Below are 18758 nucleotides of genomic sequence, written 5' to 3' on the forward strand. Positions count from 1 at the left end.
ATAAGAGGGATTCACTGTATATATACTACACAGACAATGCTGATGTAAGAGGAAAGATGCTCAATAGGCTTTCAAACATATCAGTAATTAATACAATATGCAGATTTATCTTCTCCTTGACAGTAATTATAAGTTTTCTTTATGGTGCTTTTATATTCTCTTTAATGCACTTAAGGTGACTTTAAAGCTTTGTATTTATGAGATTTTCTTAGAATTAACATTAATCCACATAATTTGTACATTAATGCTATAAATGTTTTATGTATCAAAACTTTTACACTGTACACTCTACTGTGGGCCTAAATTGTCTTACTGAATGGCTTAAGCTATAGCCTGCAGTTGCCAGATTGCTTAAGATAACTGTATAATACCTTCAAGGTAAAAATAATGTTGAACTTGCAACAGTGTTGTCCTTGTATAATATATTCACCTCACTCAAATCTTTGAATGTTTAGATGTTCAGAGTATATTCTTTTAAGAAGAAAAATATGTAGGGTGTTAACTTCGGTGTGACTGAAGAAGACTGAATTACCAGTCGAAAACTGATCATGCAGGAGGTTAGTGTTGGTAATGAAAGTGTACAGCATTAGTAGTTACGTATATAGCCCCATGTTTTTATTGGTTCAGATGCATTGAGAGGCAGGAGAAACATTGTTTATGTAACTAAATTTAGGGCTGATTTTGCAATAACAGAATATGGTTGTGAATGTGCATCTCATTTACTGTATTATGACCTTTACTGGCTGCAGAATCCATCTTTGGATTCCCTGATGTTCACCAACACCTCATCAGTTGGATAGTATGTACGTAGTACTATATCTTTCTCAAGTGACAAAACTGGAGAAAGCAAGCGTGTGTGTATCAGTCTTCCAGCTTTCGAGTCTGATCATGGTGCAAGGTGACTAGTGGGGTGATTCATCCATGACAACAGTTTTCTAATGCTGCAGTCTGGTTCAGGGTAATGCTTCCAGGTTGTGCCCGGTCAGTCCTTACTCTTCATATAGCAATTTCCAAATGAGACTCCTATCTGTAAAGATATAAAGTATTAGTTTATGTACTACCGATGAATTTGATACATAACTTATTGCATCAAAGACCCAGGCAGCTATAGTGAACCAAAAGGATACTTGGCATCCTATAATTTCAAAATAATACAAAGGAATACACACAAAACAGAGAACATGATCTGGAACCAATACAATTCTTAAATATGTAATATGAAAAGTATGATATTGTTCAAGATTTTTAAAATGCAGGAACAATGAAAAAAGGTAAAAGTATACTAAAAATATCAATATGGTAAATATTTTCCAATTCATGAAATTCATTCCTAATAAGTACTAATGAATAATTCTGTATACAGTATAAATAACCCAGAGAATGAATAATCAGTTGAAGGTTATGGATGCCAAATTACTAAGACAAGCCAGTAGTTTGCAGAGTAGTACTTGTACATAAATCTGGTGTTCATCTCTCTTGGTAGTCTGCTTGCCCATAGCATTTTTAGGCATAAATAAATTTCATAGGTTACACAAGTTACAGAAACAACCATAATAACCATTTGTTTGATTATGTGCTTTATGAATTAAGAAATAGAACCTGTCATTCATATTAAATATACCTCACATTCCTTCTCTATAACATTATTTTGTATGATTTTGTAATTGTATAATGTTTCTTATTATTTATAATTTCTGTTTTTCACAGCCAGGAACAGCAGCACCTTCTAAGTTATTAGTCATATCTGGTGGCGATGGTTATGAAGACTTCCGTAGCTCTGGAATGTCAGAGTTAGCTGGGCGTGATGACTCGACGAATCACTTGCTTCTTTGGCAAGTCTGAGTGCCACCTCATTGGAAAAATACTAAAGGTTTACCCAGGAATAAACTTCTTTAACATCATCTATACTTCTATGAGAGACTTCCCCAGTACCACTTTGAAAGGTGTTTACTGGATGCTCTTGATGTGACAATCTGCATTACAGATTGTGTCCCATAATGCAGGCATGATCATCTTCCTGACACTCAAGTATGTCAGCTTCCAGAAATACCTGTACAGGCAAGATGATCTTCCTGAAATGTAACTATTTCAGCCTTTACACAAAATCTATGTGGAAATATACTGCAGTGGACCTTCCTCCTGATACCGAGTCTGACGTAACTAAGAAGTTTATGTACATTTTAATATTCTGCCAAAAACATTGTAGATAACATATCTAATTATAGTCATATATTTTCCCGATACGTGTACTGTTATTGCAGTGATACTAATTGGCAGAGTTAGGTCAGTTAATAGAATATAAAGTCTAATAAGTGTGCTTATAAGTCTTATTCCGTACCTGCATTCTGCCGCATTGTCGTTGAACCTTAAAATATTTCTAAAACTCCTCAAATGCCAGTACGTACTACAGCATAGCTGCAGAAGTAAGCAGTGTCAGTAACAAAGTGAAGCCTTCATACACTGTGCAAGACTAAACTAAATATACAGTGCATTTTAAGGTGTGTTAAAATCGTCATCATGAAGTCACATGGGAATATGATCTACCTAACAAAGATGAAATGGATCTGACAATATACAGTAGTTTTAACAAATCTCCAGATCCTAACCAGCAATTATCTAGTTATCCGTAGTTTACATTAGTGTAATAGTATTTTAGATGAAGGTCTTTTTCATGCAATGCAAATTAGTCAATTGGTATTTTGCATTAATTTTATGATGTCATTTCATCATTTTCAATGTAGCACTGATCATTTTCCTGTTTTACTTTTTTTAAGATAGTAAGAAAAATAAAAGCAAACTGCCACTGTATTATTAACCATGATTATGCCTGCCTTAGTAAATGACAGACTTGTGATATGACACACGTGTGCTTAGTGATATTATTCTCAATTTTCTTCTTTCCAACAACGAAGTGCTTGCCTCGGCTGAAGAGATTCTCTGAGCTGTAGTTTTGTTACACGTGATATTTAAGCACCAAACTCTGCGGTGGTCACTATAGGGATGGAAAGGAAGTGAAAATGCTTTGGACAGTTCCATCAAACAAAATTACCTGAAAAAATGTGAAAAGTTTAAAATGAAAGTTTAAAAGGTTGACTTACTTTGTGCAATCATTGGATTTTGAAAAGAAAATGAATATTCCATTAAAACTAAAAAGATGGCCACTTATAAAATTTCAATATTATATTGCAGTCTATCCTTCTGCCAAATAATTAGGCCATTCCATGCTAATGAAATCATATCCAGATCAACTGCTAGATTTCTTAGCATCTGTTTATTAGACAAGGTCTCTTTTAACCTTTTGTTATAAAAGATGAGTGAATTTTAAAACTTAAAACATTTGTGTTTATTTAATTAATGAATAGAGTTCATATAAAGGTAACTGGAAAGATATAGAAAATTAAATCTATAGCTTGGTGATGCCTAAATCTTTGTGCATTGGAACAGACTACTTTTAGATTGAATTATTTAAATGTATAGAATTTAACTAGTCATACTTCAAGGAAATAGTGATTTTGTTGTGTTGGAAATCTTTAAGCAGGAAACTAATGTGAGTGAATAGTTCATCACTGAAAATGGCATCAATGTTTGAATGGTTAAAGATTCCAACATGAGAGAGTACACTTACCTTTGGTCATCATGGCAAGTAGGCATTTCTATAGTATCAGTTTTCTTTTGCCATGATTTAACTACCTTAAGAATATTCTTTGGTTACTTTACAGGATTTTAGCTGAAATGAAGCTGAAAAGTAAGTAAATTTAGTTATACATATATGATTAAGCAAATTTGTTACTCAGAAAAAGGATTTTGACAGCAACAGGAAATTTAATTTGGAGCACTTAGCTTTTATCCCCCATTTCAAAGTATAGGTTGTAAAAGTAGCAAAATTTCTGTGACAAGATCAGCAAATTTGCATTATGTATAAAAGTGTTTTGTGGCCCAGTGTTTCAGTCCCTGTTTATAAATAGGTTGCCAGGGGAGTAACTTGGATTAGGATGAAAAAGCAAACCATGCTGTTGCCTAAATAGTACATGGAACCAAAGTTAGATTATGCATCATCCTATTATTTTGTAGTATGTTACTGTGTCAGGCCTGAACTGATGCAGCAGAGGGCATTTAATACCATAGCACATTGCATTTACTTAAAACCAAAAAGCACATTCAAGAACTTTGTCATACCTGTGATGTCTGCAGTAATAAAAGTATATGCTAAATATTTAATGAAAGCACTTTATAAGTACACAATTTCTGTATGTTGTTTATACTTCTTAAAAAGCTAAGCTTATATTTTGACAAATTCATAGTGCTTAAATATTCAACAGCATTATTTCATGGAAAATAAATGTACAAATGAGTAAGTAGCTCATTAATACAAAGCAGTTGAATTTATTAGGAAAATTAATTAGGAATAATTATTTGTAGTTGATTAAATCTATATTAAGGTGGTATTCATCAGTTTTGCACATTTAATTTATATTTTGTTCAAATTACAACTTTCATATTTAAGTGAATCAATTTACTCTTTCCTGCCTACTCGCCATGATGCATATTTATGTTATATATTTTTATCAATGGGAGCATTTGCCAAATGAAATTGTTTGAGAACCGTGCAGGAATAATCCTGTGCTTATGCCGCATATTTGTTATAATGAAATTATGTGAAATTTTATTTTCTTAGTGATATTTTCAATTATTAATACAAATGTAAACCAGTACGTATCATCACTTCTGATTTTGTCAGCAATTAGAGACTGTAGCACATAGAAAATATTTTCTTTTGCTTTAAAAACTTGAATGTTGCTTTAAAGAGAGATTCCAGTGAGAGAAGATTCAGTCTAAGTGATGCAGTCACTGGTTGCATGTCACACACTACTTGCACAACATTCACCCATTTATTATTTTTTTTCATAGATTTTATTATCTCTCATAGAGATTACTGTTAATAGGTGGATGTATGATTGTATGCATTAGTATGAGGAATGTGTGGAAGTGTGAACTGTATAACTTTAGTTTCGATCTTCAGTAATTAGGATTCATGTTATCACCCATGTGGCTATGATGCCAATCATTACTAGCACTGCATTACAATTATGTGACAAGAATCTACATAATACAGGCTCAGTTAAACTCATGTATGTTAAGAGATTTCACTAAAGAATTTCATTATTTAGCACATACGGAGTGCACTCATTAGTCTGTTATGAGAATGATCTATACTACTGTACGGGTGGAGCATTTTGTGGAATTCTCTGTACCGGCAGCTCTTGCTAATTGCATTATTACTTACTGAACCCTAGGGAGGGTGTATGCAGTGCAAGTTGTTGTGATATACTTCAGAGCGCTTCTGGGAAATGATACTATGAGAATTCTGCAAGCCTTTATCAGAAAGAAATGTAGTTTCAGTTAATTCTTACAGTTAATCTTCCATAGTGTCATTTGCCAGTAACCCAAAGAATTATAACCTATTGGAGCTGCCACAAGTCTCTTTTCCTTTGAATCAACAGTGCTATTCCTGGTGGGCATATCCTACTGTGACCATACCCCCAGCACCTTATCTTATCTTCTGCTGTATTTATGAGTTGACCAAACTACTGAAATATTAATAAATTTTAGTAAAAAACAAGACTATGTTTTATTTCAGGCATGTCTGAGAATTATCAGTCAAGTAAAAATTCTTATTTCAAAATGAGTTCTAGTGTTTTCTAAATTAATTTAACTACTTTTAATTTTACTCAAATATTATGAAACATATATCTACTACAATATCTTAATACACCATAACGGCATTCTGCATACTGGATAAGAAACTGCAAGTATAGTTTAGGGTTGTCCACTCAGCAGATGTTCATTGAAGATATGTCTATGGTAGACTAGGATTGCTAAGAGATAGATTATGAACAACATTTGAAAAATGGATGTACTACAGCATTGTAACAGCTTTCATGGCTCTTATAACCCATAAGGAGTTAGTGCCATCAGTGCATCCATTACTTTAGGTTCTTTGCAGTGTGGCTTGGGTCCCTAGCTGCAACCCCTTTCATTCCTTTTACTGTACCTTCTTCGTATTCTATTTCTTCCATCTTACTTCCCACCCTCCATTGTCCAAATTATACAATTATCCCAAATTTCTGAGGGACCCTCTGAAGAACTTTCTTTGGGACAGAGGAGGGAAACAAAAGTCCTAATAAATGATTCATAGTGCAACTGCTTTGAGATTTTCCTCCCATTACAACTTTCAAACCTTTTACTGGCAATGTAAGTTTCACCAATGAATGACCTCATAGGTCCCAGTGCTTTGCCTCTGGCCTAAATTCCATAGAGATATTAAATTCATAAATTTCATAGGTGCACCTCAACTTAGATTTTTTTACTTAATGGACTTGACGGAGTCTGATAATATTGAAAATATTTTGTACTGGGAGGAATCTGTTAATTTCCTAAGCACTAAAGGTATCAGACGACAGTGAATGAATGAATGCATATAGTAGCCACTTTGAATGATACTTTATTGAGCCTATGAGCACCTCAGTTGCACGATTGGTATGGTCTTGGCCTCCCATCTGGCATTCTACGTGGTTCGGAAGTCATGTAAGCCGTTGGCACCGTTGCTGAATGACCACTGGTTCCATGCAACGTAAAAACACCATACAAACAAACTAAGAAGGTGGCCGGTGAACAAACATGACCACACATGCCATTGCTACGGCCTTCCTGACCGCCTCAAGGTTTCCGTTGTCACCATTTTCCAAGTAATTTAGGGTGTCTTGTCCCTTTCCGGCCATGTGTTTTGCTAGGATCATGTCCTTCTCGGTCTTGGTCAGATTTTACTCAGAGAAGAGATTTTCCACATGTTTCAGCCATGCCTCTGGCTCTGTGTCATTCCAGGGAGGCATAAGGTGGCTGATATTTGAAATAATGGAAGGAACGGAAACCATGGGTGGATGATCAGCTCTGTGTTGGGCCAGAGCCATGGCACTGTCCTGCTTGGATCTTTCAAGCTTGAGTTCCTTCTCCTTCAATGCTAATTCATGATGCCGCTACTTTTCTTGCTCTTGTGCCAAGGCTAGTTAGTGCTGTTACTGTTTCTCTTCCCTATCCTTTCTCTCTTGATGCTCCGTTTCTTCCCACTTCTCTAGTCTCAGTCTTTCCAGTCGAAATTCGCACTCCCTTTTCTTCTTCCTTGGCTTTCTTAGTGGCAGTTACCAGCTCTTGAACCCACTGGGCTGGCTGTGCTCCTTTTAACCCATACTTTTCCCTACCTCCATGAAGGTTTTGAACTCCTAAGTGGACATGTTGCTGATGCTTAGGTTGGGGTCTAACCTCCCAAGAGATGCTTAAAATTTTAGGTTAGGATGGCCACGCACACAATTGCATATGGTCCCCTACATCTAAGGTAGTTAGCTGAATCATACTTTCTGTATCTGGAAACAGCTGCAACATTGTTGTGGAGCAGGAGGGTAATTAAACTAAGGTAATGGGTTGGTCTATAAAAAAAAATTAATTTTCTTTGTCACAAATCCATTATGTACTTTACCATAGCCTTAATAGTAACTTAAATGGGAGGAAAACTAAACTGTTGACATTCTGATAAGATGAAGACTACCTGAAAGGACAGGTGATCCTGGGAAAAGATTCATAAAGAAAAATGTACAATATATGAATTAACATGGTAGCTCAAACAACAGGTATGCTAATCTCTTGAAAAGAAGTCAAATTACAACAGTTAAAGACAAGTGAGAATAACCAAATTCTGCAACAGGATAAGAGATGTGTACAAAACTCCATTTTTAAAGTAGAGCAAGTTACTTACATTATACAAACCCACAAATTTAATCATAATATTAACCTTATCCGTGTAAAATGAACCTAGCTTCACCAAATCGAAAAGATAAAAAAAGCCAATTATTCTCAGGGGTCCCCTGTCCATCATATGCCACAATCATGTCTCACTACCCCATCTGGAAGAGAGAGGAAAGATCACTGAAGGTTATAATTAAAGGGTACATCAAAACTTTTTTTTTTTTTCTAAAAACACTATTCAAGGTAATTGGTAACAGGTTTCCCCAATGCCCCACCACAGAACCCATTCTACTGCAGTAACTAACAGTGATGCAGTCCTGTGATTTCTCACTCAAACAAAAGTGTCACTAACTCTCAACACAAGAATAAAGACTAGCAGAAAGGAATTTGCATCCCAGTGACTTCAAAAAATCTTATTCAGTGGCCTGTTGTGTGAATCAGTTTTCCCGTATGTTGATGGATGCATGGTGTAACTAGTTACTCTAGAGTAATTAATAGATCTGATGATGGAAGTGAAGCTTGTGCTAAAATTTTTATGGAATTTTTATGGATTTTTTATGGCGTAAAAAATCAGTCTCATAAGGATTTGATATGTCATTATGAATGAGGTGTTGCAAGAGGTTGAAGATACGACAACAGATTTAGGTGCAAAGTCGTGGATATAAAATAAGTTTCAAATGGTGTGTGAAACAGTTGACGTTAGCAGACGATGAGACGGTCTGGTCATATGGAGAAGGTACAAGATGACAGGCTGGTATGAAGTGGGTATCTCTCTGAAAAGACCATGAATTGCTGGTAATGTGTAAAAGATGTGTAAAAGTTGAACTAGAAGGGCATGTAGAGGTAATTGTTATGAAATATTTTATTTTTATATTTCCAGTCAGTGATTATCATTTGTTCATTGAAGGATACCTCCGATAACTAAATAACTAACCTTCTCAAGCTCCTAAAATTCATGAATACATGATCACAAACATCGAACAGATTGGAAATATTATACTTCTGTATGTAGGCCTAAGTCCCAGTCTACCAATAACATCTCCTTTAAATCCTTTTTGACACAGTAATATATGACCACGTCAGTCCTCCTTTACAAAACCCAAGTCAAGAATATTTACGTTTGTGACGCTCGTTATATTATGATGCTAATGGCATCTCTCCTACACATATTTGTTTAATCAATACTGAAGATCGTTTATCTGTGCATAATTTTTTATGCCTCTAAATGTATATATTTGATATTTCAAAACTGAATTTGAGCGTGTATGTGCCTGTTAGTAGTGTGCAACATTAGCGTAGCCAAGGGGTTCGAGTCACTAAATGACAGATCTAAGAAAAAAAGATCATAGGAAAATGAGCAAAAGATTAGCAGGAAAAATGAAACTGAAAGCTATCCATCATAAAAGATAAACGTTAGTGAAACAACTGAGAGAGAGAGAGAGAGAGAGAGAGAGAGAGAGAGAGAGAGAGAGAGAGAGAGAGATGGCAAACCCACTTAAGGAAAAATAAATACTTAATGCAGACTTGACTTATTAAATTAAAAAGTGGAGAATTGCATAAAATCGTCAAACAGCAAAATTGATATATGAAAGTGATACCTTTGATTATGGAAAATAGCAAATGAAACTTAATACTCGTTCTTGGAAATGTAAAAAATATACATTTCATGTGCAACAAAATACCTTTAAAATTGGTAAAAAAAAAAAAACAAATTTCCCTGGATCCCGCCTCCCACCCAGCTTTAGGGGCTCTCTGGGCTCGTCTGGTTCATCTCCCACAAAACTTTTAAGACAAAAGAATTAGCTAAATAATTTTCCAATTTAACTTAGTCGTTATGAAAGTTAACATATCTACAGCATAGTCCCTGCTAAAATCAACCTTTTCCATATAGTGTTGATAGAAAATGAAGTTACAAATTGAAGGGTGACACTAATAATTTGCAATTTTCCCGTTTTTGTAGTATGTACGTACATAATTCCTTCGTTATTTAATATAATCACACACTAACTACATTTTCAAGCGGTAGTATCAATTAGTGAAGAATGCAGGAGTCATTGGTATTCAGAAAATGAGCACACTATATCAATATATAATAAAGTAATAACCAAAAATAAGCGAGCTTAAAAAATATCTTTGATAAAATGTTCAAGACCTTACAACTATGACGTCATTCGTAAAGATAATCTGGATAGGTATTAACTTTTGTTTCAAATGATTGATTTACAAGTTATTTCAAGAACCTGCATTTATAAATTGGATAAAATACAGAACCTAAAAATCGATATCTCAAATTTTCGTACACCATTAAAATATGTTAGGGCCTAATGCAATTTTCAATTCCCTTTCTTGTAGACTACAGTGAAGAGAAATTAACTTTATAAAAGTGAAGAGAGATAACCACACGGGTCTTCTGTTCCTCTAATGTTTATCATAAATGACATTAGTTAGCCGTTAAAACATTTCAAAATCAACATGAAAAAATGATGACAAAACATGTCAACTGCATTAACTATAGCCCAGAAAGCCTTCTCACTGCTTTGTAAGTAGGTGCTTTCAGTTCTCATTCATTAGCAATTAGGTGTCCTTCAAAAGCAGACTGTAATGGTTATCTTTCATACATGAACTAGGACTTACGGGACATCAGTACTAAGTTTTATATGATAAAATAGCTGTAATTTGAATAGTAAATATAACAGGTAATACAGCAGAATATGTTCACGACACTAAATGAAATAACCTTTATTAGCAATATATGCGATGCAAGAATTCAACCTTGCTACAAAACTAATGCAGAATTACGTTAAGAACAATTGTGTACTCTTGGGATTCCAGAAAAATGCAGGACTGGGAAATATTTGTCCTTCATACGATTTGAAATTAGTATCAACAACGCTAAAAAGTAATAAACTAACCATGGTAAACATGAAAGATAACCATATAAAACTATCAACATTTGCGGACTTGAGTTGGCCTTGGTCCAGCTCACCGAGACCAGAGGCTTGAGACAAAGCAGGTGTTCCTCGAGCTCTCCTTGGTCCAGTTCACTGAGACCAGAATGCTTGAGACCAAGTTGGTGTTCCTTGAACTGGTCTTGGTCCAGTTCACGAGATCAGAACGCCTTAGACCAAGTGGGCGTTCCTTGATCTGGCCTTGGTCCACTTCACCGAGACCAAAATACTTAAGACCAAGTAGGTGCTCCTTGAGCTGGCTTTGGTCCAGTTCACTGAGACCAGAAGGCTTAAGACAAAGTGGGTGTTCTGAGTGGCAAGGCCAAGATGGAAGAATCCAACCTCAAAACATAAAAATCATCAAAACACTGAACAAACGCAGTAGTTCAACGCTTATTCCACTGACTACAGAGTAAATATTAGGAGAGGAACCAGGTATGCAACTACATATGGATGGTATCACAGCGGATGATACCACTGGACTCCTAACTATGAATTCACCTACTCTGCTCCACCAGCATCCACCAGACAAATTTGATCCTTTTCCTCTGTGGGCCCGAGGTGATACACGTGTTATAAGCGAGAAGTATTCAGTAGTATGAAGAAAATGAAAATGTAGAGGAGGAATACTCTGGGGTTGACCTACAGAATGAATGTGGTGAATCTGAGGAGGAGGAAGAATACTTCGTGGTTGACGAATGCGATGAATATGAAGAAGAAAATTAAGAGTATACCATACCCTCTGAATAACCGATATACCTTTAAAATATCAAACAAACCATTCAGGGCAGACAGACAACCTGTTTGGTAAGTAATGTCAATGAGCAAAGGGGAAAGCGCTCATTGCTGGTTAAACAAAACCCCTCTGCAATGATTTGGCATTGTGATGACACCCCAGAAGTCAGGTCCAAAATTGCCCTTAAAAGCGCAAAAAAACGAAAATATTGAGAGAGAGAGAGAGAGAGAGAGAGAGAGAGAGAGAGAGAGAGAGAGAGAGAGAGAGAGAGAGAGAGGCCGACGACGGTGGACCTGAAGACGTTATCAAGACGAGTTAGCAGCAATAATCGAATAGCTTAACCACAAAACAATACGTACTACGTTGACAATCTTGGTAATATATTCCATTTAAGAATCTTCAGTATATCAGTGTTTATAATTTTGAACAATTCCATCCCCGACTTTTTCTGTAAAACGAGAAGCAGTTAACATTTAGCCACCAAGGACAGGGAGGGATCCAGCAATTTCACACCCATCCCCAACGACCACCAAACATCCAGCCAGCCTCCTCATCCTGCGCGCAGCAGGGACGTTATTATTATTATCCTACCTGAAAATGCCAGCTCACCCAGTCTCCATTCCCCTCCATCTCCATCCCCCACACAATCATCTTCCCCTCCTCCTCCTCCTCCAACCAGAGGGTGTTCTTGTTATCCTACCTGAAAATGCCAGCTTGACCTGACATTCGAGTTTGCAGGAAGAATAAAAGGTCGCTTTCAAATGTCAAGTAGAATGTATGAAAAGAACAGCGATAATGCCATCCTCAAACAGTGCTTGAACTCGCGCCATAATGAACAAAGGCAGCTGGAGTGATGACTCTGATTTATTTATTTGATTCCACAACAGCACTGCAGTAGTGAAAAAAAAAATGAGGTAATCGAGTACCCAGGTAGGGCCAAAATATTTGAATGTCTGGCTGTACTCGAAACAAGAAGTCACGACGAAACTGAAATTAATTCTCATCTGCGTATTATGACGACTGAGGCTGTTACACAAAACCAATGTAGCAAATCTTCACTTATAAATGACAGAGATAGAAAAGTAACCGAACCGACGAAACATTGTTATTATTAAGGGATTAAGAAGAATTTTTATCCAGCAAAGCTATTTGGCCTACTAATATAACTCGAAAAGTGCGTAAAGCTCTTTTACAAAAATATATATATGTACTTATAAGCATACATGTATAACTGAATCACGAAAGTTTGGAACGTGATAAATGCATAATTAAAGGTATAAGCCACGAAGGAAAGTGAAACACTGGAGTAGCTGCAGCTACTCCAGTGTTTCACTTTCCTTCGCGGCTTATACCTTTATTTACACACATACATACATACATACATAATACATATATATATATATATATATATATATATATATATATCACACACATATATTATATATGTATACATATATATATATATATATATATATATATATATATATATATATATATATATATATATATGTATAAACTACTTATCAAGAGGTCCAGATGTCCAAGACGATAAAGGCAGACCTCTATTAAAATATTCTTGGAAAAACGGTCAGATAGTAAATCCTGCGATAATCTAAAACCCTGTGACTATTATTAGGAAATTTTATTTAAGGCAAAAGGAATGCAGCTGCAACCCAGCCTAGCGAGCAATGTTTTGATGAAGGTAGAATGAGTCTCTCGAAGCATCATTATCATTATCCCTTTGCGTGTGGAAATCCATGAACGATATTTACTAGCTCTCTGCATTGCGTAAAACACTCTTGTCGTAGAAAAAAATAAGTTATTTCCATTGAGTGGATTCTTGGCACGTCTCTTTATATCGACCCTGGGTATTAAGTTATGTATATCTTAGTTTAACCAGACCACTGAGCTGATTAACAGCTCTCCTAGGGCTGGCCCGAAGGATTAGATATTTTTACGTGATTAGATATTTTTACGTGGCTAGGAACCAATTGGTTACCTAGCTTCTTGTGGGATCCGAGCCACATTATATGAAGAAATTAATGTCTCATCACCAGAAACAAATTCCTCTGATTCTACGTTGGCAGAGCGGGGAATCGAATCCGAGACTACCGAATCGGTAGGTGAGTGCGTTAACTACTCGTCCAATGAGGAACTGGCCATGGGTATTAGGACGAGTTTAGTATCATATCCCACTGAATGCTCCATTCTCCATTCTCTTCCAAGTAACAGTTAAGACTGACAGCTACTTCGTTTCAACCCGTGGACAGGAGAGCAGTAAAAAGCAGTATCAAGTGTTATATTATTTTCAACGTTAGTTATTAAGTTGCTAGTGAAGGCTACAATTAGCAACATTCCTAGGAAGTCGGCCTATGAAACACCAGGCATTAAGGATGCCCTTTTCTTTAAATAACCTAATTTCAAGATAGGTACATGTAGTGTTTGAGTTATGGCAAATAAACTCATTTCTATATGACATGAGTCTTCAGCCCTTGGAATCTGTTTTAAGACTAATTGTATGTGCAATATCATGGCACTTCAATATCCCACCCAAAATATGCATGAAAACAAATAAACTAACAGAAATCGCCCATGGAAATTAAAAACTTATGGAAATTAGACTCAAAAATGGAAATTACTATTTGAAATTAATATCGTGATTGGTAATCATGGAGTCAGTTCTGGGGTTGATTACCTTTGGAGACTAAACTCGTGATTGGGAATCACGGAATCCCTTCTGGAGATTACCTTTGGGGACTATACATAACATGAAAGGAAGGAGGAACAGGGCTACTAAGCATAGAGGACTGCGTCAACATCGAGGGGCAGAGCACTGGGACAATATAAGAAAACCAGTGAAGACGAGTGGCTCAAGAGTGCATGGGAGGAAGGACTAATGAAAGTAGACGAAGGAGAATGACAAACAGAACAGAGGAATGGCACAACAAACCAATGCACGGACAGTACATGAGGCAGGCTAAAGAACTGGCCAGCGATGAAAGATGGCAATGGCTACAAAGGGGAGAACTCAATAAGGATACAGAAGGAATGCTAACTGCGGCACAAGATCAAGCCCTATGAGCCAGATATGTCCAAAGATAGATAGAAGGAATAACATCTCACCCATATGCAGGAAGTGTAATAAAAAAAAATCATGAACCGCATAACAAGCGAATGTCCGGCACTTACACAGTACAAAAAGAGGGACGATTCAGTAGCAAAAGCCCTCCAGGACCTGAAAATAGAAATAAGAAGGATATGGGATCTGCCAGTGGAAATTGTACCCATAATCAAAGGAGCACTAGGCACGATCCCAAGATCCCTGAAAAGGAGCCTGGAAAAACTAGATGGCGAAGTAGCTCCAGGACTCCTGCAGAAGGGTGTGCCCCTAGAAACAGCACAGTGAGAAAAGTGATTGACTCCTAAAGAGGCAGGATGCAACCCGGAACCCTACACTATAAATACCACCCAGTCGAATAGGATGATTGTGATAAGACCAAAAAGAAAAAAAAATAACAATAATAATTACAAAGCTCAAATGTCACCGCAACCATCTCCAATGTTTATTCAACATCAAGAAGTATAACAGCCATTCTTGACATTTCTGTGCCTTGTTTACCTTGACACATTTTATGTTAAATTGTTCATTCGAATGAAGATGAACGCAGGGTAGGGTTGTTCGAGAGCTTTTTTATAAATAGTTTTATAAAATTTTACTACTGCTTCCATCAGTGTATTATAGTGGACCTTAAAGAACATCACTTGTGCCCTCGCAATTGAGTTTTCTACCCATTTATGCATAATGTTGTCACCAAAACACACACGTTCACGAGAGAGAGAGAGAGAGAGAGAGAGAGAGGAGAGAGAGAGAGAGAGAGAGAGAGAGCTGAGCGAGTGACCTTTCCCTGCACTTGCCTAGAACTTCTTCCTTTGTCTGAAAGGTCATAATGATGTTACAACCACTAGCAATCTATACGTGTTAGTTACTTCATATACAGTCAGAGAGAGGGTGGGAAGTCAGATGGAAGAGAATATGAACGGAGGTACAGTATAAGAAATGAAAGGGGTTGCAGCTAGGGGCCGAAGGGACGCTGCAAAGACCTTAAGTAATGCCTACAGTGCACCACGTGAGGTGCACTGATGACATTGCCCCGCTAAGGGGCATTGTACAGTCAGTCTAAAGCAAACAAACGAAATACAGACCGCAGCACAGAACCAATCCTATGTATTCTATGACACCAATATATTCTAATGTATTCGATGACACCACCATATATTCCTATATAGTTCTATGACACAACCAATATATTCCTATGTATTCTACGACACCAGCAACATATTCCTGTATATTCTACGACACCACCAATATATTCCTATGCATTCTACGAAACCACCAATATTTTCCTGTGTATTCTACGACACCACCAACATGTTCCTGTATATTCTATGACACCACCAATATGTTCCTATGCATTCTACGACACCACCAATATATTCCTATGTATTCTATGACACCACCAATATATTCCTATATATTCTACGACACCAAGTTCGTCAATATCGAAATGTCTGCCCATTCTTCTGTGATGGACCTTCCTATACATTCAAGTATTCGTGTCAATAAATGGAAACTGAATTAAATAAATCACTGTCTATGGTAGAGGAGTAATACTTTCGATTGCGAATAAGTTACGTATGAGAGGGGGGAGGAAGGAGGTGATTCTGGTCGATCATAGAATTGCCAGCAATGACTGGCATCAAGATTTGGCGGAAAACATATGTGTGTGACAACGCATAAAAGTAAAGAGACCACTGGCGATAAAAATGGGCACAGGAGACTTGGAATGGCTAATTGGATGTTTGTCTTGCTGAAAAAAAAAAACAAAAAAAAAAAAAAAAAAAAAAAATTATACCGAATGGAGGATATGAAATTCACAACAAATGAAATTCAAGAAGACTGATAAATCAATTGTTTGACAAGGGTCAATGATGGCAGCAGCTTCAGAGAAAGGAGTTAGAAAAAGTGTGTGAGAGAGTGTGTGTGAGTGTGTGTGTGTGTGTGAGTGTGTGTGTAGCTGAACTGGTAGGGCAAAAAACTGTCATCAGATCGTATGGTATACATCAAGAAGTTACAATCATATTAAGTTCAGGTGTGCCATCTTCCAGTAATTTCGCATAAAAGAGGCAAACTTTTGAGGAGGATATGTGTATTCTTTGTTAAAAACCGAATACAGTGCATTAATCGATAATGTAAATCGAGGTCTATTAACCTAAATAGGTAAGAATAACCAGTCTTCCAAAACCTGATTATACAAAGTGATGGATAAATGGCTGTTGTAATGATTTTTGAGAACTGAATCCCTAATCGCTACTTCTGTTCCTCCTGGAGCTTCTACTTCCCTTAACGCTACTGCTACTGCTACTACTGTTGGGGGCGATGTGTGGGGTGGGAGTTGGGGTGGGGAGCAGTTGTTGGTCTGGGCTAAAGGTTAAAATATCCCAGTACTAGTTTTCACCAAAAGCGACCATACATACCGCACCTGAACATCGACTATACGTCAGAATTACAGTCAGGCAGATTCTTCAAAAGATGGAGGGAGCGACTGGACACAGAAACAATGAAAGTTGGTAGAGAATTCCAAAGCCTGGGCCAATAGCCCAACTTCCCAGGAAGTTCCAGGAAGGGTGAGCAGTCAATTCGATTTTTCCTGCATGCCAGGTTTGTCCAGAACCACTTGCTGGGTATGCATGAAGCAGTGCAGGTGGCCTTCAGGACACTCCATCCAGGTCAGAGAGAGAGAGAGAGAGAGAGAGAAATAGTCTATATTTGTCTCGGCTTATAGTGCAGGCTACTTTGTATACATCTGACAGAGAGAGAGAGAGAGAGAGAGAGAGAGAGAGAGAGAGAGAGAGAGAGTCATAAGCTATCCTTAACGGACTATTGGACATTCTAAGCGCTGAACTATTTCTTGCAAGGATGTTATATATACATGACTAGATAATGTTTTTGAGTATTCAAGTCATAGAAATGACTGAAAGATTTCGAGATTCAGATATTTTAAAAATACCCTAAAATAAACAATTTCTTCTCTGAATGCTGACACCTTGAAATGGAACTTCTCTAAATCAATTCGTAATAAGCTTTAGAAGTTATGCAAGACACTACTTCATGAGTATCAGTATTTAGTAAAAAAAATAATTACAGCCTCCAATCATTCTCCCGTTGCTTTTAACTTTCTATGGATAAATGTCAAACATACGTATTTATCAAACAGTAAAGCTGAAGGCATATTAAAAATTAATATATATACATATAATATATCAAATATATATGATATAAATATATATATATATACAAATTATAAAAGCAATAAAATGAAACCTGAAAACAGGTGTACAACCTGTCGTTTTTGCAAAAAAGTTTAGGTAAAAAAAAAAAAAAAAAAAAAAAAAAAAAAAAAAAAAAAAAAAAGGAATTGCGATCAATAGTGCTGCTAACTTTCACTTACACAAAGCGTCATTACTGGCGGCAAAAAAAAAAAAAAAAAAAAAAAAAAAAAAAAAAAAAAAAAAAAAAAAAAATCGCTTGTTGACGCCAGTTTGACAGTAATGATCTTAAGTTTCGTTACCGATGCTCTAGACTCGACAGCGAAAATTAACCTCAAAAACTTAAAATTTTACCGAATCAGATACCTGAAAAAATTAGGATTGAATTTGTGTTTTGTTTTATTACAAAGATAAAAAGTCATTAAAAAAAAAAAAGACTCAAGAACCGAAAGTGTTTTCGACAATACACGAAAACCACAATGCTGTGAACGAAAGATAGATTTGCGATCAGCAGGACCGAATTAATGGAGTGTGGCGGCTGTGGCCTTCTTTCACGGTTGAGTTAGAGGCACAGAAAAGCATCAAGAGTTGGTGGTGCCGCCTTCTCTTTCGATCAATTATTTATTCTTCGGCGGAAGGAAAATGAAAGGTGAATTCCCCTCCAGTTCTGTCTCACCAAAGTTTACTACTCTTCTTCACCCCCGCTCTCTCTCACACACACACCCCTTCCCTCTTTCTCTTACCCCTTCCCCCATCTCTCTCTACACCCCCCCATTCCCCCATCTCATCTCTCTCTCTCTCAACCCCTTCCCCTCTCCCCCTCTCTCTCTATCCACCCCTCTCCCCACCCCTCCCCCTTTCTCTACTTCCTTCTCCCCCTTTGCTCTATCTCTCTCTCCCTTTGCTCTATCTCTCCTTTTTCTCTCCCCCTTCCCTCTCTCTCTCTCTCT

The 18758-nt window shown here is 36.8% G+C and overlaps 1 protein-coding gene and 1 long non-coding RNA gene across 5 annotated transcripts in view; one reads left to right on the forward strand and one right to left on the reverse strand.

Moving 5' to 3' along the window:
* LOC135196134 (serine-rich adhesin for platelets-like) overlaps positions 1–5620 on the forward strand; it is a 290870-nt gene extending 285250 nt beyond the window's left edge. For all 3 annotated transcript variants that reach the window (XM_064222667.1, XM_064222666.1, XM_064222665.1), the window contains one exon: positions 1708–5620. In XM_064222667.1, coding sequence (XP_064078737.1) covers positions 1708–1842 — 135 coding nt within the window. In that variant the 3' untranslated portion in view covers positions 1843–5620. The remainder of the gene's footprint in view (positions 1–1707) is intronic.
* The window catches only part of LOC135196136 (uncharacterized), a 121080-nt gene continuing 105241 nt past the window's right edge, over positions 2920–18758 (reverse strand). For both annotated transcript variants that reach the window (XR_010310332.1, XR_010310333.1), the window contains 3 exons: positions 7844–7955; positions 3626–3738; positions 2920–3049 (listed from right to left, as the gene is read on the reverse strand). This is a non-coding gene — a long non-coding RNA (uncharacterized LOC135196136). The remainder of the gene's footprint in view (positions 3050–3625; positions 3739–7843; positions 7956–18758) is intronic.

Source organism: Macrobrachium nipponense, chromosome 17, assembly GCF_015104395.2.
Source record: "Macrobrachium nipponense isolate FS-2020 chromosome 17, ASM1510439v2, whole genome shotgun sequence".
Classification (NCBI taxonomy): domain Eukaryota; kingdom Metazoa; phylum Arthropoda; class Malacostraca; order Decapoda; family Palaemonidae; genus Macrobrachium; species Macrobrachium nipponense.